The following is a 24,316-nucleotide window of genomic DNA, read 5'->3' as shown; positions in this document are numbered from 1 at the left end:
ACATTGCAGTGATAATTTGGCAGTTTCAAATTATGATGCAGACTGCTGTAAAAGGAGATTGAAATCTTCAATACTACTATTAGGATAGGAAAGCAAATTCAGATCCCTGTAAATTCAGGTTTATAATGCCTCGCTTACTGGTTGTGACTTGCATGCATTTGTATTGCCAGTAATTTATGCAGGTGTTACACATACGCTGGTACCTACCATTGAGAGTGCTATTGGCAAGCTCTGTATTTCAGTCACCTTGTAAATACGTATATTTTTATGATGTATTTATTTAAATCTAGATGCTGAAACATGGCAGGGCTGGAGTTCCAATGGAAGTCATGGGTTTGATGCTGGGTGAATTTGTTGATGATTACACTGTGCGAGTGATTGATGTCTTTGCCATGCCTCAGTCAGGAACTGTGAGTAACAGTATCTCGTATCATATGTTTCAAAGAAAGTTTTTTGTGTAACGTTGTATTTATTCTACAACACAGTAAATATAAACGTTTTAGTCAAACTGAATGTAATAATTCATTGTTTTAGGGTTTCATTTTGTATGTATTAAGCACGTATTCTGCATCTCTACCTAGTTTTATTTAACTGTTAACATACTGTTGATTTACATAACTTTTTAGGTAGCAATGATATTTATCTGACTTTGTTTTTAATTGAATTATTTTTTTATATAAACAGGGTGTCAGTGTAGAAGCCGTTGACCCGGTGTTTCAAGCCAAAATGTTAGACACACTGAAGCAGACAGGAAGGTAAAGCATGTTTAAATTATTATTTTTAAATTCATTAGGTTTGCTCCTGACTTGAACCCTGTCTTACTGGTTAAATTTGAGCACAAAAATGATCACCTGCTTGCGCATTTACTTTTTACGCAAAAAAAAAATTGAATGAATGTTGGCAAAAGGCTCAGCAGCCCAGCAACACCGCAAATTGCTTCTTGACTGAATTCTTAGTCCCACTGCTGATTTTAATTGATATTTAAAGGGTGAATGTTCAGTCTCAAGTGCTGAAAGGGTACAAACTGGCTCTGAGAAGGTGTGGTAACAGGGTGAAAAATTGAAAGCATGATCTTCCACTGTTAATGCACGTCCCCTTAATGATAACACTCCTTTGTCGCACTTTCCTCATTTTCATGCTTTTACGATAGCATGTTGAATGATCCTTCTTTTTTTTTTTTTCCACGCCTGTTTCCTTTTAGCCTGCCCAGTTTATACCAGTTTGTTTCCTGATTGCCTTTCATTTTGTGTGCGGAGTTCATCCTCTGTGGAGATGCTCGCTCTCAATGCCCTGTCTGTTTCAGGCCTGAGATGGTCGTTGGTTGGTACCACAGTCACCCTGGCTTTGGCTGCTGGCTATCAGGAGTTGATATCAACACTCAGCAGAGCTTTGAAGCCCTGTCAGAGCGTGCTGTTGCTGTAGTGGTGGACCCAATTCAGAGTGTTAAAGGAAAGGTACAGTCAATTTTTATCCGTACATGTGAATTCAAGGACATCTGAACTGAAATGCTTACTTTGTAGTGCAGGCAGGTTGTGTTTGATTAAAGAGGTACTTGTATGCTTAAGAGAGTATGTATCTTTCCTGTTGGGGTTTTTGGTTTAAAGTGTACACTTGCAAACATGTATTTTTTAATAACCCCCTGTAAAGCCTTGTGTAGCCTTGAAAATATATTATAGGTGTTTATAATTGAAATTAATACTTGTTAATAACAAGTCTCCTTTTTTGTAATATACTGTTATATATTACTATATTGCAAAAATTGACAATTCTCTGATCTAATGCAAGTCTTTTTTGTCATTAATTTGAGTTATGTAAAGTAATTCTTATAGTTAACCATTTTTTATGAAGTAGTACATATTATATGCTAAAGCACTCTATGATGAAAATAGGCAATTTTTAGTAAGCCCAGATCCACTGCAGTTTATCATTTGGCCAGAGTGACTGCAATGTATTATTTTGAAATCTAAAATAAGAAATGTATTTGTTAACTGTTATGTTATGAGATTAACACATGGCTAAATGAATGAAGAAGGGGTTGCTATGATTTTTTTTTTTTCTTCTTTGGTCTCCTCCTTTTCTTCTTCATTCTTTCTTTCTGGCCCCATATGCCATTTTCCTATTTCCTGTCTCATGACAGCAGGGAGCAGCTCTATTATCACCTTCACAGAGCTGTCTATAAATGTGAGAGGCAATTTGATTTTGCTTTGCCATAGGGAGAGTGAATGAGAGACTGCAAAACATAAAGAAATGACTTGAGGGGTTGCTGCCTTAAACTACTGCTGGGGTGTGTTGTTTCAGCATGTACCTCCTATACTAAACCCAATCTTAAAACAGCAATCAGTACTTTTATGGGGGAAGGTTAAAACAGAAGAGTTAGTGTATTTGATTAAATAAAAAATGTAGATTTATTTATCATAGCCAACAGTAGAAGCCATTCCTAAGTGGACCTGTGGTCTATAAATCATGTTTTTTTTTTTATTAATGTGTAACCAGCTGTTTAACAGAGATTACCTGGAGACTGACCATTTTTACTTGAGATCACAAATAACTGAGGGTGTTTCAGATGTATTAATTAAAAATGAGTTGCAGTGATTATCCTCGGGCCACACTTTTCACACTGCATTTGTAATAACCTAATGATTCGTCAGTAATGTCAGCCTGTTTGAGATGGTAGTTGTAATATGGCTAACACATCTATTGTTTGGTGCCTTTCCGAGAAGAGGACACAGATACTCTGTTCTTCCTGAACAGAGTGTCATCCTTGGGGATAAAATCAGCTTTCAGCAAGGTTGAGGGTATAATATATTACAGGGTCTTGCGGTGATTCGTGTTAATGTTTAACATGGAACAAGCAACTTCCCTACATTTAGTGTTATAGCTGTATCTAAAAAAAAACATATTAAAATCACATCAGAGGTCACGCTAGCTTTTCTGTTCATGCGTTACTGAAATGCACATGCCCAAAATTTTGCGTCCCATCCATCAAATATACATTTTAACACAAAGGCTAAGAAACTCCAGGGATGTGCATTAGGGTACATTTTTATGAATGTTTAAACTCTATGGCATGTAGTAGTTTACAAAATCTTTGTCAATGTGTAGCTATAGATCTGTATTTAAACGCAGACACACTTTTTTTGTACTAATAGTAAGTAGACCGTTCGCACGACAGCTCTTTCACACACAGTACATCTTGCCATCTCGATTAAACAAGCCTGAGATGGCTGAGATGCAGATGAGCAATCTTCTTCATGAGAATCCACAGAAGATGCTAACTGCTTAGCAAAAAAAACTTACAATTGACAACTGACTTGCTGTCAGTGTACACTCGGCACTAGGTATTAATATAAATAATGCTTAAATAAAATATGTAAGGGCTTTGCTGTTAAACTAGTACGGAAAATAACAAAAGCACAACATTATATTAGGCGACTGCAAAAATGAAATGCGAGTTAAAAGTAGGATTGGGGGTGAACAATTTGTGTAATTTATCAGCTCTGTTTGAAATAAAATTAAAAAGGGACCAGAATTAGGCTCAGGCAGGATATGAAGGTAAAAGCAAAGATTGTTTTGCAATTAACGGCTTTTTGTGAGCAAAATTTATCACTTGATTAAAAATAAAACCCGAAAACTTCAAGCCCTATATGTGTGTTTGTGTGTTTCGCATTTGCTTTTTCCAAAATACTAGTTTTATCTCTTATCAGTATGGACCTCTGTTAATGTGAGTCATAACACATTATTTTAAAACAAAATACAGTGCATGGTGGGATACTATCATTAATTTTCAGTGTTCATTGCGCTGCTAGGAACTGTAACCAAACTATTCTAATTGCAATGTGTGTACGCATTACGCCCGACTAAACTTGAAACGGTACATCAGTGTGGACGCTAAAGTTTGAGCTGGATTGATTTAAAAGTTTTTGAGTATGGTTCTTGAGATCGGTAATGTAGTGTGGACAGGGCTGAAAAGTAAATATCCTTAATATTACTGTCAAAGCCAAATATGAGGCTTATTGCTGCAGGAATGGAGTGTACTTTAATCAATGCTGTTAAATTGCAGAACGTTTTTTTTTTTTTTAAACAAGCAGGTATTTTACGGTCATTGCTGCAGTGTAATAGATTACTGTAATAGTCTGCGTCCCTTTCCATTCTGTGCGTCCAGTGACCGCAAGACAAAATATTTTTCAGTCATATGGATTTCCAGTGGATTTCAGCTCGTGTTAAAATAAATTGGACCTGGCGTGCCTGATAGGCGCTTAATAAATGAACCGCAAAGGGTTAAATATTTTCCTTTTTGTTTTTTTACTTTCATATATTGAATGTCTTTGTTTTCATATGATTTCTCCAGCCACGTTAAACGCACTGCTCGAATAATTAAGGTTATTCATTTTACACATCTCTGAATACCCCATAATTATGTGGAGCAGTCAATGTAGCCGTTTTAGATTTTCTGGGTTAAATTTTGTGCTAAAAAAATGTATACACAAATGCTTCCTGTTGCTGTTACCAAAATGAACCCATTAAATAAAATTAATTACATTTTTCACAATATTTCCTGTACTAGAAAACTGCATGACTAAGTGTAGATTTTCTGAGAGATTTTACAGCATTTTGACCTCCTTATAGTATTATTTGATATATTGGGGCCAAATATGTGGAAATTCTCTAAGGATAGACCAAGAAAATGCACACACTCGGGCATTGCTTTTCTTAAGCTAAAATTGTTGTTTTATAAATAATTTCAATATCAAGTCCACAATCACAGTGATTCAGTGACATTCATTTGGCATAAGTCAGTTTCATTTCTGTGTGCTTTTCATCAGAAATGGCATAAAAAGTATGATTTCCCTGAATTTTTTATGCTGTGGGCTTACGGGGGATAGGGATGATGTTTTTCACTCGTGGATGTCTGACAGTGCATGGCAGCATAAATAACAAAATGGTCGGCAACCCTAGCTGCACTCCCAAGGTCACATGTTTCACTTCATTTTTAAAGAAACCAGCAGCCAGCTGAACAGTTGCTAACAGATCAGTTGCAGGTGAGAAAAGACATTTTAGATGGGACATTAGCCTTTTTCTCTGCTGTCTGCATTTTCTTGCTATCTTAATTTTCCCCAAAATATAACACACTATTGATTTCATATTCTGTAGAAACAAAGGGAGTAATACAAAAAAAAGTCTTAAATATTTATTGTCTGCACAGGATTTTAGATTGTGCTCTGTTTATGGCACTACATTTTTTACTTTACCTAGAAGTGTCTTTCCAAGTGCCATGTTGACTCCTGGTGCTTTCAATGCATGTCACTTAATTGGTTTACATGTAGTTTTGAGTCTTGGAATACATTGTCTAACAGTTCATTGGTGAAAAATTTGAAATCTAAAAGGCATTGTAAATGCTAGCCCGACACCATACAATAAGCAGTGTCAAATAGATACTTAGCTTCATTCTCCAGCAATTGTAATTAGTAAACTATCTATGCCAGTGAAATCCCTGCATCCCACAAGCTAATTATATTTGCGAGGTCAGAGCAAGCACAAGATATTAAAGAAAAGATAGGGTTATGAATGTGTGGACCCTTTACTTGGCTGTTACATTGGAGTTTGTTGATCTGGAGAATGATGCATACATTTCACAAATTTGTCTTGCAGCAGAAAATGGTGTGTGATTGTGTTTATTTTACTAACCAGTAAATTCACAGCACTCGCCTCCAAATATCTCCCCAATAAAGACGTGTTAATTACAAAACAGTCAAGGTCTTCCATTATATTAAAGCTACTAACAAGAAGACAGCAGGAATCACACATGTAAATAGCATCATCAGTCCTTGTATTAGGCTTATGTTTTGATCCGCGAGCTGTGCATAGACTAAAGGTGCTATTAAAGCATGAGTGTATATAATACACTGTATTGTATGAAACAAATTTATTAATCAGGAAAACAGACCTTTAACATACATTTAACAAACCTGAGAACTTGCAGTTAGATGCTAGAGTTTCACTGAATTGTGTTGTAGTGTACTGGATTATAATAAAAATCTACAGACATCAAGAGAAAAGCCAGGGATATCCCAGAGGAAAATTAAGAGCAGTCTATCCTAATGACCTCTGAAAATTCTCAAGATTTAGAATACTTGCAGCAAATCTGACCGTACTACTGGGATCAGTATACAGGCCTGGATTAGGCTTTACTTCACACAATGTCATCTTTTACTTAAGCTTAAACCCAGTCTATTTACCAGAACGAATATACTTTTTTAATGTGTTTCCTCCCCCACATAATAATAATAATAATAATAATAATAATAATAAATAATAATAATAATAATAATGTTGCACTATTTTTATTCATACAAATGAATTCAAAGAAAATCTACAAGTTGTCAAATCTTATAGTTCACCCGTTTTATACAGTATTACACAACAGAGACTAAATAATTCACGTTTCAGGAAAATTTCAAACACAAATGATTTTTTTAAACTTGCTGTCCTAAGTTTTATAGTGTCTCAATATTATTAGTTTTGCTTTAAGGCTATTGAGTCTCTAGGTTTGGTGACCACTTTGCTGTCCTCTGGTTACATTATGCTGCCCTCTAAATGAGCTGGTGGTTTGTGTACAGCTTAAAGTTGCCCACCCGGATTGCTTAGATGGCACTGGATTATAATTATCACCTTTTTCATCCTTTCCTCATTAGTACAGTAGATATTAATGAGCTGTTTTTTTTTTTTTTTAAATATGTTATGCCAAATGTAGGCGATTTGTTTGGGAAGGAGCTGAATCAATCTCTCTTACCAAAAAAAAAAAAATAATTCTAATTTCACTTTCAACTGATGGCTTGTTTTTTCTACTATTTTTTGTAATGTATTTTCTGTTCTGTAAATACCATTTGTAGTAGGTCAAAGTAAATGCTCAATCAATGTTACTCTCGAACAGCCAATATTCTGTGCTGCTCTTGACTGGCTAACAGTTATTTATTGTCAGGCAGTACACTTGCTTCCTTTTAAGTATTTAAAGAAGTCAATTTGGAGACAGATATTAAGCTCAGACCTACCAAGCTTGTAATTTTAGCACAATTTCACCTGAACAAAAGGCTCAAAACTCCCAAACATGCTTCTAAGTACAGTATTGTAACCCAAAGACTTCACTAAACCGGTGTGAAATATGCCTAAATATGCCACTGTGTAATCTAATAAAACATTTTTATCTGGTTGGATCTCTTTTTTTTATTAGAAGGTGTTCACAAGGGCACATTGCAAGTGTTAAGTGGTAATGGTAAATGTACAGCTAGGGTAATCCGTAAACGTACCATTGCCGCTATCCTGTGCATAACTGAAACACATTTACAGCAAGCTCTGCATTTAATGTGTACTTTGAAAAATTAAACATCTTGTCCTAGTTGCTTTTAGGCAACCTGCTTATAACTTTATTTTTGCTCTTGCTCAAGAAAATAAAAAGGCAGACACGATAATATGAAAAGCTGAAGAATGGCTACGCACAACCACCACAAGTGTTGGCAAAAATGTTAAAGAATTCCACTTTTCTATGTATGGGTCCACTTTAGACACTTCAGATCTGTGGGTTTCAGTAATTAAGTTAATTGTTTTTTTTATATATAAGTGCACTTCTTTTTTTGATACCGTGTGTCTCAGTACTTTCCTAATACTTGATAAAGATGTGCGTAGATTTTGGAGGAAATTTAAAAGGGTATTTTTAAGTAATGAAGAGAAGCAGCAGCTAGCCTCTCCTGGGATGACAAATGCACACATCTAGGGGAAATAAACTAATAAGGATTTAATGCCCACAACTGCCAAGGCCTCTGTAGACCACTGGCATTCTTTCTTCCTTAGTAGAGGCTGATTCACTTTGACAATGGAAATCCAGAACTGCAAAAGATCATATGAGACTAACTGTCCTATCAAGGGCTAATGCTTCCTCTAAAAACAGTAAATCAGTGGCAATTGTTTACTCAATGCCTTTACTTTTTTGTTTAACAAATTTTAACCTGTGGTCTTTTTGTTCCTTTTACAAAACCCCAAAAAATGAATATCACGTAAAAGCTGATTTGAAACATGCCATAAATAACTTAAAGGCAATCTTAAATGCACTCGCATGAAAATTTTAGTGACACTGTAATAGAAGCCACTACCTGTCATGAATCACAAATAACCTTGGCTTTCCACTCTTCTCTGTTGCTCAGCCCTGATTGCGACAGTGAGAGGGACATCTTTATCCATCAGACAAGGAAGAGACTATTTTATAGTCAGAAAAGCAATAGCATATGACTTGAGCTGAATACTAGGGGTTCATTCCTTACTGGTTATAAGTTTGTTGTCATTTCGTGTATTGTGATCATATCATTGATGTGACAGGACTGGGCTTTAGATGTGGTCCCTAAGCCTGTGCTCACTTTCAGTCTTGTTCTGTCCTTGTCCTTCACATTGATTAAATTGGATCTGGGTGGTAAACATATGTAAGGACAAGCGACCATAAAGTTATAATGTAAAAATAAATAAATAGTACACTGTATTGTTTACATTGCAACTGCCTTGAAAATAATTCATTGTTCCATTCACAAAAAAACAACTATACTTCTTTGTTGAAAGTAAGCTGTGTTTAATTTTTGTCAACTTAAATTACAAGTTAAGTGGTGCTGTGCCGATGGCACAACCAGCAGGAAATTCCTTCTGTTCTGGCTTTTCATTAAATCTCTGTCTGGAAGAAAGCCAAAGCCAGATGTGCAACTGCTGCACATTTTGCCCTTTTTCTTGCATTTTTTGAAAAGTTGACATTACACCTTTTTTTTATAGGTTGTTATTGATGCCTTCAGACTGATCAATGCCAATATGATGGTTTTGGGACACGAGCCAAGACAAACAACGTCAAATCTAGGTCATTTAAACAAGCCATCCATCCAGGTAGGAATAAAGTATACTGTTATTTTATATATATATATATATATATATATATATATATATATATATATATATATATATACACACACACACACACACACACACACACACGCACAACACACAACACATTTTATTCATTGGAAGTCAAGACATTAAGTTTACAGTAGTTCTGCAAGACCTTCATTAAATCCTTTTAATGTGATTGGGTGTTTTTGAAGAGGTGGTGCACATTTCATAGAAAAAGAAGTCATGCTTTACAGATAGAACCCACTGTGCATTGTTCTAGATTTACTGAAACAAACCACTTTACAGGCCTCTGGTTACATTTGTCAGCCTGTCCCTGTATGTGGCGAATGTAGATGATAATCTACTTCTTGATGATACTGAAATATATCATTTTGTATTCATCAAAGGATAGAGAACATCTACAAAATGTTATTTACAATTTCTAAATTCAGTAAATAAATTCTGCAAGATTACTCTTTATTATAAACCTTGCAGCCTGAATTTAACAGCCAGTTCAGAAATTAAACATTGAGGTGCATTTGCATGGACCATGTAGTAGCCACAGTATTCCTTGGAGGTTAGTTGGTCCCTTCTAGGGCAATCCCACTTACACCTGTGGGGAATTTGTGCATTACCAGGTTCACTGTGTAACAAATCTTATAGAACAAAATAGCATGAGTAATCTAAAGAAGCAAAAACACCATACAGCTGAAATGCTCCCCTGTCAATACAATGCATTGTTTAATCAGAATTGCATGTTTTATATGTTTTTAAATGAAAAAAAAAAAAACAACATAATGAGTATGAAATGGTCTAGCTTTTTGATTGGGCAGAGGCAAGTCCATACTTGTAAGTTTCAAGAGAATACATTACTGGACCTTTTTGCACAGCTGTAATGACCTCTCTCGTTAACCTTATGGCATCAAACTACTTCATTATACTACAAACTGGTTTTGTGGTTCCACACAGCCAAAGCAACAGGTTGGTAGCACGCTCGTTATGCTTTACAAAGACCTTTCCACCACTGATAAGTATTTTAAGTGAAGGATATAATCCTAGAGCATCTTTTTTTTTTTTTTTTTTTCTTTCTTTAGTGTAATGGAATGTTGGCATAATGAGATTGCTTTCTTTGGAAGTGCAAAGTGAACTGCAAGTCCTTGTTCTTGCATGAATATGAGTGTTACATGTCCGTTGGCTTAATTGACTTGTAATTGCAGGTTGACCCCATGGGGATTAAAGGGGATCTTTGTTAACAATCATATCAAATATAATCATTTGGGTATAAATGTTTGCATATATATATATATATATATATATATATATATATATATATATATATATATATATATATATATATATATATATACTATAATATATAAATATATCTTTTTATATTTTGGTTTCTATTTTGTCTGACAACCCTTACATTAAGTAGTATTCTTTTGTTTTTTGCAGGCTTTAATTCATGGATTGAATAGACATTATTATTCGATTACTATCAATTACAGGAAAAACGAACTGGAACAAAAGGTGGGTGTTTTTTATTCAGTGTGTATATTTGTAATGTAAACCGATGAGTGAGAATTGTCAGGCTTGCGCTATAAACAGAACAAATATTCTGAAGTACAAATTCTCTGCAGTCTATACATTGTACATGATCACCATTAGCTGCTGTGCAACCCCACAAAAAAGACCCAGTTTCTAAAGCTGGTACTGTAGTGATTTTAGCATTAAATGCCACCTGCTGTAATTTGACAGTTTCACGATTGCTTATTGTTGTTCACATGCCACATTGTCTTTAAAAGCTAGGATTAAAAGTTTATAATGAATTGTTACAGATGCTGCTGAACTTGCACAAGAAGAGTTGGATGGAAGGTCTGACCCTGCAGGACTACAGTGAACACTGTAAGCATAATGAAAGCATCGTGAAGGAGATGCTGGAGCTGGCCAAGAACTACAATAAGGTAACATCACTTTTTTTCTTTTTTTCAGTTTTAGTTGTAAAGATCAGAAATGGGAAAACTATTTAGGAATCCTAAAATAAGTATACTACTGATAATTGAATTGCATATTCTTAAAATACAAAAGTGAACAATCCAGGTTGATGCAGTATTTCTCAACAAACCCTTACAGCACGGAACAACTTTAAATGGCCTTTTATCTTTCTCAGGCTGTGGAAGAAGAGGATAAGATGACACCTGAGCAGCTGGCAATAAAAAATGTTGGAAAACAGGTAAATAAATATTTTAATTTAGGAAATTAAAGTCTGCGTCACAGCTATTTTAAAAATAACTTGACTTTCCAACTCAATAGTACCCAGTAATAGAATGGAGTTAAGATATTGTTGCTGTGTTTTTGTTTTAGTCTGACCAACCTTTAAACTATTCTCTGTGTTGGATGGCCCTTCCTTTTTCTCTTTACCAACATTTTAACAACCAAATGCATACGTCTGCAATCTTGTATGAGTTTCTAAAAATTGTGCTGAAGACCGATTCCTTAAACTATAACCGATTTTCTATTAAAACGTCTATTAGCATGGTATTTAGAAAACTGAGGTGCCTTTAATTCATATCCTATGAAGAGCATCAAAAAGATCACTCTTTAGGAATCTAGCATTCCATTGACTTCTTGCATAGTAGCCAAGACTCTAACGTGGGTGTTGCACTAAATTGCAGTTTCTGGGTGAAGACTAGATTAAATTGAGAGCATCAAGTATACAATATGATTATTGTATTCTCAAATTGAATGTTTTTTGTCAGAGTCCACTTTAATTGCTGTATGCCTTAGTTATAGCTATTATGCAGCCAGTGTACACAGTTGCCTAGATCGACATGTACATTGGTTATTTAGCTGTGGTATTATTTTGTTCAAATAACCTTATTGGAACAGATTGTGTTGCTAAAATAGCACCAAAAAAGAATTGAGATGGCTATGACATTCCGCTGGCCCAAAATTAATTTACATATTTCACATGGTTTGTTTAATCTATATAGAACGTAAGATTTGAAGGGAATTACGGCAGTTAATTTACACATGTTCTATGAAGGTCTTAGCCAGTGATCTTGCAGGGATCTTGACAGCAGGTGGTGCCGGCACATTTTCAGTCGTATCCACTGTTCGAGTAAACACACAATCTTCGTCTCTTGTTTTCTTTGCAGGATCCAAAACGCCATTTAGAAGAGCACGTTGACGTTCTGATGACCTCCAATATTGTGCAGTGCTTGGCAGCCATGTTGGACACTGTTGTATTTCAGTAGAAAATCCTTTGTCTAAACACATATGAGCACCATTTGAAGCGCCTCATTTTTTTTTAACATATATATTCTGTTTGTAAGCTGGGGCTACTAAATATTAATTTATCTCAAACTAGACGTCTGGCACCCTCTCTGCACTGGTGCAGTTTTGTAACATAATGCAGTGTATAGTACACATAAAATATATTTATGATGATATCCCGGTTTTGGCAAGTTTGGATTCAGATGCTTCATCATTTATCAGTTCAGAAGAAAATCCATGTCAATTACTATGTTTTCACTGAAGTGTCTGTAAAGATCAAGATTTATTTGTACTCATTTAATGTTTTCTAAATAAATTTTTTTTAAAAATGGCACAAAGGTATTCTATTGTCTAATTTTATGTACATTTTTTATATCCTCATTTAAAAAAAAAAAAAAAAAAATTGTGTATTAGAATATCTAACGCTTAATTGTCTAGTTATCTCAAACTAACAGTTTTCTTTTTTCATAGATATTTTAATCAAGATTCCTTATTTTAATATGGTAGACGGAGAGCAAAAGAAATTGTGCAAAAGTGGGTACTTTTGTGGGTACAAATGGAAATCAATTATTGTTTCCAGTAGAGGGTCAGATCAATTAAAAGAAATATGCAGTTGCTCCATTTGTACTTATTTACATGTGAATGGGAATACAAAAATAAAACTATGCTGCATATAAAATAACAAATGGAGACTATATAAAGTTGTTAGATTCTTTTAATATTTAGTGTTTTTGCTGCCTACTAGAACAGCTTCATTAAAAAAAAAAGTGTGTTGGAATACTTGTATATGTTAATGAAAAGAGGAACGGCAAAGAACTGTAGGGTGTAATTTAATAAAAGGGTGAACAACACTTATTTTTTGTTGGTTATTCACAATTGTGAAGGGTGGAAGTCTTGCTAAAGTTCACCCCAGGCAGCTAATTAGTTGCTGGTTTAAGAGGAATTTAAAGTAGTACAGTGTTTATTTCTATATTCTCCACTGCTTTTTTTTTTAATTGGGAAAGAATGGTACATTATAAATTAACCTGTGTCTACCTTTCTCAAGATGGTAATAGCTATAGTCACTAACAAAGAACATGTACTAAACCTTTAAACGTTTGTACCGTCTATTTCAAACAATATATTCTTAAGTGTATTTCATATACATTATCTATAGATCAATATTGTGTGTTTCTTTTGCGTACTGGATGGGACTGATTATAGTTTATTGATAACGATGGACATTCATACGCATGATCTGAGTCGCATTTAACTGTGCTGTATATTGCTTGGTCTAGTAAAGAGAAACCAAGTTATTGGTGTTCTAAATTAAAACACAGACCTCAACACATTGGCCAGATTAAATGTTCAGGGTTCAGTTACAGGCCTGCATGGATGGACCGCGATTTGTCCGTTCAGCTTTTGGCGACGACAGCTGCCACAGTCCTCCACATCAAGAAGTCTCTCGCACAGAAAAATAATTGGTCCGTTCATGCTGAGCAGAGGGAATTGGCTGGGGAATTATTTTGTGTGTGTGTGTGTGTCGATATATATATATATATATATATATATATATATATATATATATATATATATATATATATATATATATATATATATATATATATATACACACACACACACACACACACACACACACACACACACACACACACAATTTTAGTATTCTGACTAGAATACTATTGGCTACACCTTCACACAAAGCCAGTTAATTCATACTTAGGCTGGAGAGCTTATTTTACTATTTTTATTGTTTGTTTTTTTTTCCCTTTACTATATTTAACTAAATTTTGTATATTTGTTACAAACGTATAGGCATATATATCGTCAAAATGTGTTAAAATATTTAGTATGCGAAAAATATAAATTAAAATTAAATTGACAAAAAATTTAGAAAGGAATGGAAAAGCTTTTCTCTGCTCAGTGTTACTTTTCTTTAACATGAAATAAATGCGTGTTGAGTGTACTTTATTACTTTTATTGTTGCAATGCCATCTATCTATATATATCTATATATATATATATATATATATATATATATATATATCTATATCTATATATATATATATATATATATATATACACACTTAACTTTCTCTGGTTTCTACAGGCGAGTTTACTGCCTGCGACTGCATTGCCCTTGTAAAAAAGACCTATTAACGTTGATAAATTGTTACTTTTAGTTATGACTGGAAGATGCACTGAAAGTCAAAAGATCTTTAATACTTTTTATTTGGTTTATACATTTGCTGTTAGGAGACTTCTGAATTTTGAATCATACCTAGCACTAAAGTATTAACATCAAATATTTATTTGCCACGGGACCAGTAAACATTGCTTCAAAAGTAAGCCTACTGAATCACTTCACGCTATATCACAAACATTTTAAAGCATGACGTGCGCTGACTGTCTTTTTCTGTATTTTTTAATAATATATTCTCATTTCGGTGGTAAACAATTTTCTGTTCGGGCTGTATAGAAAATGTATGTGATTTTCCTTTTATACCATTTTATATAAACAGTAATAGATCCACCAAAACATTGTTTTATTTTTCACAATTATTCCTATACCTACACACAGTAAATAGTAATATTGAATCGCTGTGGAAATGTAAGGCGTTTGGGTAATGTCAACATGAGGTATGCCATGAAAAAGCCCCGTTGTACTATAATTGAGTTGTATTCAATGTTTCCATATACATTCGCAAAATGCAATCTTCCTTCTTCCAACAATCAAGTGTCTAAAATGTGATCCTCGATAACCACATATATCTTCGAGATCATCTCTTACTATTTGCTATCATTGCAATTAGGACTCAGATTATTATCCTAATTCATGTCTGTCTATTAAATTACCGTCAGGAGCTAACCAATAGCAAAAGCCGTTTCATTAGCTCTGCAAGCAAAGAGATCAAAAGCGAACCCTCTCTTGATTGCAGCAAGGTGTCAATTGGCTAATCTGCAATAACAAAAAAAAAAAAAAAAAAAAAAAAAAAAAAAAAACACTACATCAAACCACGGGAAGGCGTTTGCTTTCAAACTAGATTTTTGGGGCGTTAAATTAAGCGAGGAAAGGTTTCACCAGGGTTGTGAGGCTCCTTTTGTATTTTAGAACTATGCAACTGGAACATTGCCTCTCTCCGTCTACCATGCTCTCTAAGAAATTTCTGAATGTGAGCAGTAGTTACCCAAACTCGGGCGGATCTGAGCTTGCTTTACAGGATCATCCTATTATCTCCACCACTGACAACCTGGAGAGAGGTTCACCTCTGAAAAAAAATTCCAGGGGGATGACGAATCAGTCAGAGGCAGACAATTTTCCTGACTCCAAGGACGCACCAGGGGACGTCCAGAGAAGCAAACTATCTCCTGTTCTGGATGGGGTCTCTGAGATCCGTCACAATTTCGATGGATCTGCTGCAGAAAGATATTTTCTGTCTCAATCTAGCCAACCCCAGCCAGCATCCGCTGTTCCCAGTGCTATGTTCCCTTATCCGAGCCAACATGGACCAACTCACCCAGCCTTTTCTATCGGAAGCCCGAGTCGGTATATGGCTCATCACCCAGTGATTACCAATGGAGCGTACAACAGCCTTCTCTCCAACACCTCTCCACAAGGCTACCCAACTGCAGGGTACCCGTACGCTCAGCAGTATGGGCATTCTTACCAAGGAGGACCTTTCTACCAGTTCTCTTCTGCACAGCCGGGGTTGGTCCCTGGCAAGGCTCAGGTCTATTTGTGCAACAGGGCGCTTTGGCTTAAGTTTCATAGGCATCAAACAGAAATGATCATCACTAAACAAGGAAGGTGGGTAAAGTTTAAGCTTTCTTCCTTTTTATTATGACAATGAAAGTAGATCCTACAAAATCAGTACATGATAATTACAACTTTGCTCTCACTTCCAACGGCAAAACTTCAATTGGAGGGTAATGTTATTCTGTGAAACAAATACGTAACTCACGATAGAACACCCTTATCATCGGTTTAAAATTTGACTATTTGAAATTAACTCGAAGGTTAATATCTGTGCCATTGTCTGTAGGAACCAGTGCCTTTTCGACAGTCGTCCTGACAGTTCAAACCATACAGATTATTAAAAACTACTGCCGTTTTTCTACCTACATCAAATCCTACGTTTTAATATAATTATTTAATAATATATATTGGAGTATAAAACAAATACTACCGTTTTTACTATTGGATTGACCGCAAACCCACAAGTTCAAATTGAATAAGCCTATTTGCTTTATATTCTCATGCAACTCATTTGGCAAATATTCTAATTGCCGTAGAAATATGCATCTTATAATAAAGCTATTTTATTAATGTGTCGTTCCATTCCAGGCTTTGTGAATTTGACCATGCATAGTGTTGACTGAAAATAATAATGCTTTAAAACCATACATCTATTTTATTTGCAAAAAAAATAAGACCATTCGCATTTTAATAAGGGGTTTATTTGTTTTCTCTTTCAGACGGATGTTTCCTTTTTTAAGTTTTAATATATCTGGTCTGGACCCGACGGCACATTACAATATTTTTGTCGATGTAATCCTGGCTGATCCCAACCACTGGCGATTCCAAGGAGGGAAATGGGTTCCGTGTGGCAAAGCGGACACAAATGTGCAAGGCAAGTTCTCCCAATTAACACCCTCCTAACAGGTTTAGGTGATAATTGTTAATTAAAACACCATTCTGGATTCAACATTGGGTATAATGTAATATATCTGCAATCTACAAAGGCGAGGCCAGTTTGAGGGATTGTTGACCATAGCCACACAATAACCATAAAAAGATCTAACAGGAAACCAAACATTACAAGCGGTGTCAATATTAGGTAAAAGGCGCAATGTAGTTAATTTGTTAACGTTTTGTTACAAGTGCGTTATAACTCTAAACATTATTATTATTTTTTTTTTAAAGCAGGAAACCGAGTTTATATGCACCCCGACTCTCCCAATACTGGTGCGCATTGGATGCGCCAGGAAATCTCATTCGGGAAATTAAAACTAACAAACAACAAAGGCGCTTCAAATAACACCGGACAGGTAAGGTGCTTTATCACTTCTATATTCAGGCAGTGTGGGGATAGCTCGGATGATCTATTAGCTATGTGTTCACTCTCAACTTGTCAACTTAAGTAGAGAATAATGCTATTATGATTTTAAATTCTGAAATCGTTATACCCTGGAGCCCAAACATGAATGTTAGATAATATGTGTACTGACAAATTCTGATGAGATGCTATCCCACAGCCTAATAGCTATAAAATTACATATTTATTTATTTATTTTTTCTCTCGTGTGGAGGTAAAAATCTAGAGCGAACGCGGCAGTGAACAATATTGTCGTTTTTTCACTTTGTCCCTTTTGATTTGTGTCTAACAGATGGTGGTTCTGCAGTCGCTTCACAAGTATCAGCCCAGGTTACACGTGGTGGAAGTGAACGAGGATGGGAGTGAGGACAGCAGCCAGCCCGGTCGAGTGCAAACCTTCACCTTTCCTGAAACGCAGTTTATTGCTGTAACAGCATATCAGAATACCGATGTAAGAATCCAACATTGCGCGCAGAAATACATTTTCCTGTATAAACAGCACAATAAATTGTTAAAAGCAGATATTAATTAAATCGGCATTAGGTAAATCAGCGCAATTTAAACTCATTTAAACCATCATTTGTGCAATTATTTAAAAAAGTCATTTGTTACATCAGCCTTGTCATTAGACATAACACAATGCATGAATTAAACACACTATAACCCCTACTCGATCCCAGGTTATTTCTTAATACATATGTAACATTAGCTGCTAATTAAAAACAAAAACAAAACAAACCAAAAAAAAAAAAACACGCAGTTTAAAGAATGTATCTAAATAGTGTAATACCAGTGCACGTATTTATCAAAACGGAGAACCGGAGCGTATTTTAATGTATACAAGAGTAACACTTATAATGGCTGGTAAAAATATACATTAGTTTATGATATTTATATAGCATACGTGTTTTTTTTTTTTTTTTTTTTTTTTTTTTTTAAGTAACAATAGATTAGCCGATACAGTAACCATATTGCACAATGGCATCTTAAGAGGATTCTGTTCAGAAACGAACTTATTTGATTACGTATGCTTATGAATTTCAAAATAAATTATGCATATAGTTTACAATATTAAAGCGATCTTGTAGTCCAGAATTACAGAAACATGTAATTTAATAGGTTATATTAACTGAACGTTATTAGGAATGTCTATACAAAACAGAAAAAAAGTTATTTGTCAGGTATGTGTTTAATGGGCTATTGATTTAATGATGTTTATATGATAATGATAGCAATATTACATTTGATAGATATATTTAGCTTAATTAAAATACGTTTCAATTAAATCCGATATTTAGTTCTTGTTGGCTAACGAAAAACAAATGAATATACTTCGATGTCATTATTATTATTATTATTATTATTATTATTATTATTATTATTATTGTTATTATTATTTAAATCTGGCTTTATATTATGCGTATGAGATTTTATTAATGTATTTATTTTCCCGCAGATTACACAACTGAAAATAGACCACAATCCGTTTGCAAAAGGATTTCGTGACAATTACGATACGTAAGTGTTATTTCTATATGAAAAGTTACAAAGCTACTATGCTTTTGTTATTTGTTTATTTTGCATATACTAGTTATTTAGAAAGACAATAACAATGCGTTTACATTCTGTTGAGTAAGATTTTAACTTGTTAACAAATGTAATTCTCATCACGTCATGAAGTAAATAACAAGCAGTCTCGCGGTTTGTTTCTTCAGTAATCTGTTTGAGTGTTAAACAGATTATTTTGGCTAACACTCAGATTAGTACAACGCTATGAATGCTCTGGAATATAACAATTAACATAACAAATATAAAAACAAAAAATTGAACAGGGTTTTTATTCAAGCAAGTCAACATTCAAGAGTTTCGCTATTAAAATACAAACCATTACAATGAGTTGTATAGCCTCCTTTTGCGTAGAATTGACGGTTCATAACCGGAACATTTTGACATGGTGCTATGTCAATTGAAATGGAAAAAGCTTCAGATAATGTAAAAGACGCTATAGCTTGTTGCCGCCTGTGATCATGTATATATGTATGTGTAATATCTGTCTATATCTATCTATGAGATAACCTAGTAATTAATGACCATTTAAAGTTTTATAATCGCAACAAATCAGTAGTCGGAATTTTTCATGCGATGTTATTGCTCACAGCCAGAGATGCACATGGGCAAGATACACACATTCAAACTGATCACTGTTGTCGCATACAGCTTCGATTCGGTTCAGGGAACAAACCGCAAGGGTGTCATTATACCACTAGACGACATGTTTGAAGAAAAACATTACCAAAATGTTAATTCATCTGATTTGTATGTATATAATAATAAATAATAATAATAATAATCCATCTGGCATAACATTTAAATAGAAAAATAGGATAGTCTAAGCTTCTTTGCCGTTTTACGTATATCAATATACTGGACAAAGAACAACTAAAAATGACTGTTTGCACCTATATAATATATAGGATACAGAGAATAATAGATAACAAGTAGTGTTGGCGAAAGTTTATTTTAATGAATACCGATCAGATCACCGTGATAGTTTAACACTGTAAATCCTCTTCACTACCATGTAGCATTTACTATATACGGTTTACCTCTTAAACTTTTTTTAATTGTCAATTTCAATAACTTTTTTTTTAACGTAGTCGAGGGCGAAATATAAGGATGCATATACATGCATTTTCAAAATGCGAGTTGAAGAGCTAGATTTGTATCGCAACCCCCGAACCTATTTGAGGACGCTGCATTTCAAGACAGAAAATATCACAGCACTTTCGTGCATTCATTGTTTAATGTTTTCTTACATGGTCCCTGTGAAGTCTTGACGTTGTGCTAGTGCAAGTTATCGCACACAATTACAATTACACGAATCTCCTCGTGCATATTTAATGTATAGTGTTCGTAGAAACGAGCATTATTGCCACATTTCTTTAAAAAATAAATCGGTTTTAAGCCAGATTAATGGGTGCGAGTTACCCACAGGTGCCAGTTGGGTTTGGTGATTTTTTGGCGATAATACTATATATTTTACAAAGAAATGGATAAGAGATTCTATATTGAAACAATCAATGTCATTTTTGTATGTCTGAAGTGTCCGCTCTGTGCTTTTTGTCCCTATACAGGATTTACACCGGCTGTGATATTGACAGGCTTACACCATCGCCTGGTGACTCTCCACTCTCTCAGATCGTACCCGGTGCAAGATATGCCATGCCTGGCTCTTTCCTGCAGGACCAGTTTGTCAGCAGCTATGCCAAATCCCGCTTCCACCCTGGAGCTGGGGCTGGTCCGGCCATGGACCGCAGTGTTCCTCACACCAACGGCTTGTTATCCCCACAGCAAGGAGAGGAGACGGCTGCTTCCCCACAGCGTTGGTTTGTCACCCCTGCCAACAACCGCCTTGACTTTGCAGCTTCAGCCTACGATGCTGCCGCCGCTGCAGACTTTGCAGGCAATGCAGCCACCCTGCTGTCCTACGCAGCAGCTGGAGTTAAGGCTCTCCCCTTGCAAGCTGCAGGCTGCTCAGGCAGACCCCTAGGGTATTACACAGACCCCTCCGGGTGGGGACCCCGCACTCCACCTCAATACTGCAGCAAACCCAGCTCTGTGCTCTCCTGCTGGCCTGCTAACACTGCCAGCAGCAGGACTGCCGCCTCAAATGTCTACCTAGGAGAGGATGGAGACGGCCTGACTACAGAGAGATCTTCATTAGGGGGTTCTGAAGACCCAAAACCTAAAGATCTTTCAGAATCCAGCTGGATCGAGACACCCTCTTCAATCAAATCCATAGATTCCAGCGATTCTGGGATTTTTGAGCAGGCAAAGAGGAGGAGGATCTCTCCTTCAGGCACGCCGGTTTCTGAGACAGCTTCTCCACTGAAAAGTGAAATAATGACACCAAGGGATTGCGAGAAGAACTGTGCAAAGGACATTGGATACTATAGTTTCTATTCGCACAGCTAGGTCTGAAATAATGACCAGAGCCAACAGGAAAGATTTACATCAGGTCATGAATTCTCTTATATATATTTTTTGGTCTGTCAATTCAGGGTATGTATAGTATAGCTGATGTCAGAGTATTGGTTGAAATCTGTTTGTAATCAGGAAATGTTTAATATAAGCGTATTTATTATGTTTCACTATGTTTGCATTGAAAAGATTGAAATGTATTTAGTAATTATTTGCAAAGCGCAATGTGTTTTTTTTCTTTTCATCCATCTCCTTTTTTTATATAATGCACCATTGATATTCATTACCTTGCACACACTTCAAAGAATTTGCCTGATCTCTTGGGATCAAGCACATGCATTTTATTTCCTCAAGCCCTTCCTTGGGATATTTGATCTGTTATCCCACACCCATGTCATTTCTTGAAGTGCCAAACACTGCAGTTCCATAGTACAAAGTATGGTGCCAATATGTAATGGCCTGCAGAGAGATGTGACTTTCTGTTTAGATTATGGACAAGCATTCAGTGCACCCCAATCTCTGTATTCATTTAAACATACACTGGCATTTTGTTTTATAAATCGTATATGGTCGGTTGTTTTAAATTCTGGGATCTAAAATGTTGAAAACTGTACCTTGTGGGATTTCAAATTTCCAACATTCATTTTAATGGGAATAGAAGATACATTTTGTAAATCACTGTAATTAGAGACAGAGATGTGTAGATGTTTGTGCTTGTGAGTCAGGTGTTATGGTAAACGTATATAGGGTTGGACTATATATCCTGTGTTGCATTTCAAAATGTGTATGAAAAAAACTAACATCTATGTAAAGTCAATGTATTATTGTAGACTGTGTTGATTTGTCCAGTAAAAACAAAGCAAAGGTCAACAAAATGTCTTGGTAGAAAATAGTCTAGATTTAAGAAATCTAGCTTTATTCTGATTAAAACTGTTTTCATAGTGATTTGATGTTTTCTTTTCTAAATAGTGTTGCAGGTTTGTCTTGATATCCTGGCACCTTGCTATCTAAATAATAGGGTATATGTCAGAGTTGTTAACTGCTGTACATTTATTTGTCAATTATGTAAAATTGTCTTTATAGTTTTATTAAATTGTCAAATATAATAAATATGCTGTGAACTGGATTTGCTTTGTTATACCTGTTTTGTTTAATATTAAAGGTATGTGTAATTGTAAACTGTGTAATGGTGCAAACGTGTACATTTTTACTGAATTAAAAATACTCAAAACTCTTATGGGTAGATAGTTTCATTGTTCTGGGTAGGTTTCTTGTATTCTGTCTGATTTCACCCCCGCCCCCCTCTATCTTCTGATGACCATTACACTCATTAGGTTGAGTCCCACATAGATCTGAAATGTAACAACACTGCACTAGAAAGGTGCTGCAGGCAAATGAGAACTGTCGATACACCTGATATTAAACTAAATGTAATCCAATTATATTTATTGCTGCTAATATAAAATTGGTCCATGCTGATAATTAGCCATTAGCGGTTGTCTGTTTTTTTTTTAAATATTTATCTTATCTAATCTTTATCTTAACCAATAAACAACATTTATTTGTATTGTTCAATCCTGTCTGAAATATGGTGTTTAATAAAGAGTACTGATAGCACATTTGTGCAATTATCAGGAGCAAGTATGTGAATTATAGTGCCCATTGCCTCTCCTCCCCCGAGGAATAGGGAGTTTGGAAGCTAAATTAAACTGCTGTTGCCTAAGCAAACAGTACTTACTCTGTAATGCTAGTATGAATTTATAGTTATTATTGCAAATGTTGCTATCGTAGAACATTTTAGTTATGTTTTAATTTTCCATTCTCACATTCCATTTTGTTTAGTTTCCATATTCAACAAGATGCCGATGGCAGACATTTAATTTTAGATTCTATTCAGAAATTGAATAAAGTTTTGAATTTGTACACATTGACATGATTTTTGTGCTTTGGAAGCAGTAACACCATTACATTTTAGCCATGGTCCTGATATAACTGAAGTGGCTTTTGGAAACTAGTTACAAATAAAACAACCCATGTGTTTTGTTTGCATTATATACATTTACAATTTTATTTATTGATTTATTTATTTTAAAGGATTTGTTCAAAAGCTGCTTTCAGGAGAGCAGCGCCATCATTAAAATTGAATCCTAGGGCACGTTCCAACATGAACTCTGTTTACATGTTTTATTATTATTATTATTATTATTATTATTATTGTGTATCATATGATTCAATCTGTATTTTTTAGTGTTGGAAAATACCACCATTTATGCTACAATGCTAATATCAATTCTAATATCATAATGCTCAATACTACCATTTGGATTGGGATGGGAGACCATTTATGGCATTGTCCTTTCCAAGCTCGATCAGTAACCCAACAGGGGCTCGTACTGCAGGTAGTGCAGTTCTGTACCAAAGATTCTATGGCACTATATCTACTCTACCATTCAAACATCACTAGAACAATTAGCTTTGCTTGTTAATGTTTGTAACCCCTGTGTTTTGGAATGAGATTGCCTTGTAATTTATGAGTACAAGGTTGGTTTACATATTTAACAGTTTAGTATAGTTCAATGTATCTACTATGCTGACCTCTTGTGGCTGGTTCTATATATTGCATTTCTCACACATCAAAAATTTCAGTTCAGCAGCTCTTAACGCAGTTTCAGGTTTCTTATTTCTTCTTAGTTTTTTTTCCCCCCATGAACAGTGGGATAAAAAAAAATTAAATCTCCTCATCAATATCTAGCCTTTTCTTTCTGTATATACCTGACTAAAATATTCAATTTATAACAAGCAGAAAGTGAAAAACTGAAACAGGCTATGGTTTAATTCAAAGACAAAATACAACAAAAAAAAAAAAAAAAAAAAAAACTACCAGAACAACAATATAAATGTTTTTTTTTCTCCTGTAACATTGTTTTCTATTGCTACAACTGTTTTCAGTCCTATTATTACATTTTCTATTGCATATGTCCCAGTTGGTTTCATATACATAGAATCACTCCTTTGCTGTTTATTTAGCACTTGGACCTGTGGGCCAG

General features: G+C 35.0%; 2 protein-coding genes across 3 annotated transcripts in view; both read left to right on the top strand.

Moving 5' to 3' along the window:
- LOC121322303 (26S proteasome non-ATPase regulatory subunit 14-like) overlaps positions 1-12,526 on the top strand; it is a 30,378-nt gene extending 17,852 nt beyond the window's left edge. For both annotated transcript variants that reach the window (XM_041262088.1, XM_041262087.1), the window contains exons 4-11: positions 291-410; positions 685-755; positions 1,304-1,454; positions 8,806-8,913; positions 10,372-10,446; positions 10,755-10,880; positions 11,087-11,149; positions 12,075-12,526. In XM_041262088.1, coding sequence (XP_041118022.1) covers positions 291-410; positions 685-755; positions 1,304-1,454; positions 8,806-8,913; positions 10,372-10,446; positions 10,755-10,880; positions 11,087-11,149; positions 12,075-12,173 — 813 coding nt within the window. In that variant the 3' untranslated portion in view covers positions 12,174-12,526. The remainder of the gene's footprint in view (positions 1-290; positions 411-684; positions 756-1,303; positions 1,455-8,805; positions 8,914-10,371; positions 10,447-10,754; positions 10,881-11,086; positions 11,150-12,074) is intronic.
- Positions 12,527-15,262: 2,736 nt separating this feature from the next.
- LOC121322268 (T-box brain protein 1-like) lies at positions 15,263-22,506 on the top strand. Its single transcript, XM_041261973.1, has 6 exons — positions 15,263-16,000; positions 16,669-16,823; positions 17,120-17,241; positions 17,581-17,739; positions 18,745-18,806; positions 20,423-22,506. The coding sequence occupies exons 1-6, from the start codon at positions 15,309-15,311 to the stop codon at positions 21,261-21,263; spliced, it is 2,031 nt and encodes a 676-aa protein (XP_041117907.1). The 5' UTR covers positions 15,263-15,308; the 3' UTR covers positions 21,264-22,506.
- Positions 22,507-24,316: the final 1,810 nt, after the last annotated feature.

The sequence above is a fragment of the Polyodon spathula genome, chromosome 10, assembly GCF_017654505.1.
Source record: "Polyodon spathula isolate WHYD16114869_AA chromosome 10, ASM1765450v1, whole genome shotgun sequence".
Taxonomy (NCBI): domain Eukaryota; kingdom Metazoa; phylum Chordata; class Actinopteri; order Acipenseriformes; family Polyodontidae; genus Polyodon; species Polyodon spathula.
The sequence above is the reverse complement of the archived record's forward strand: the minus strand, read 5'-3'. Positions and strand labels throughout refer to the sequence as shown.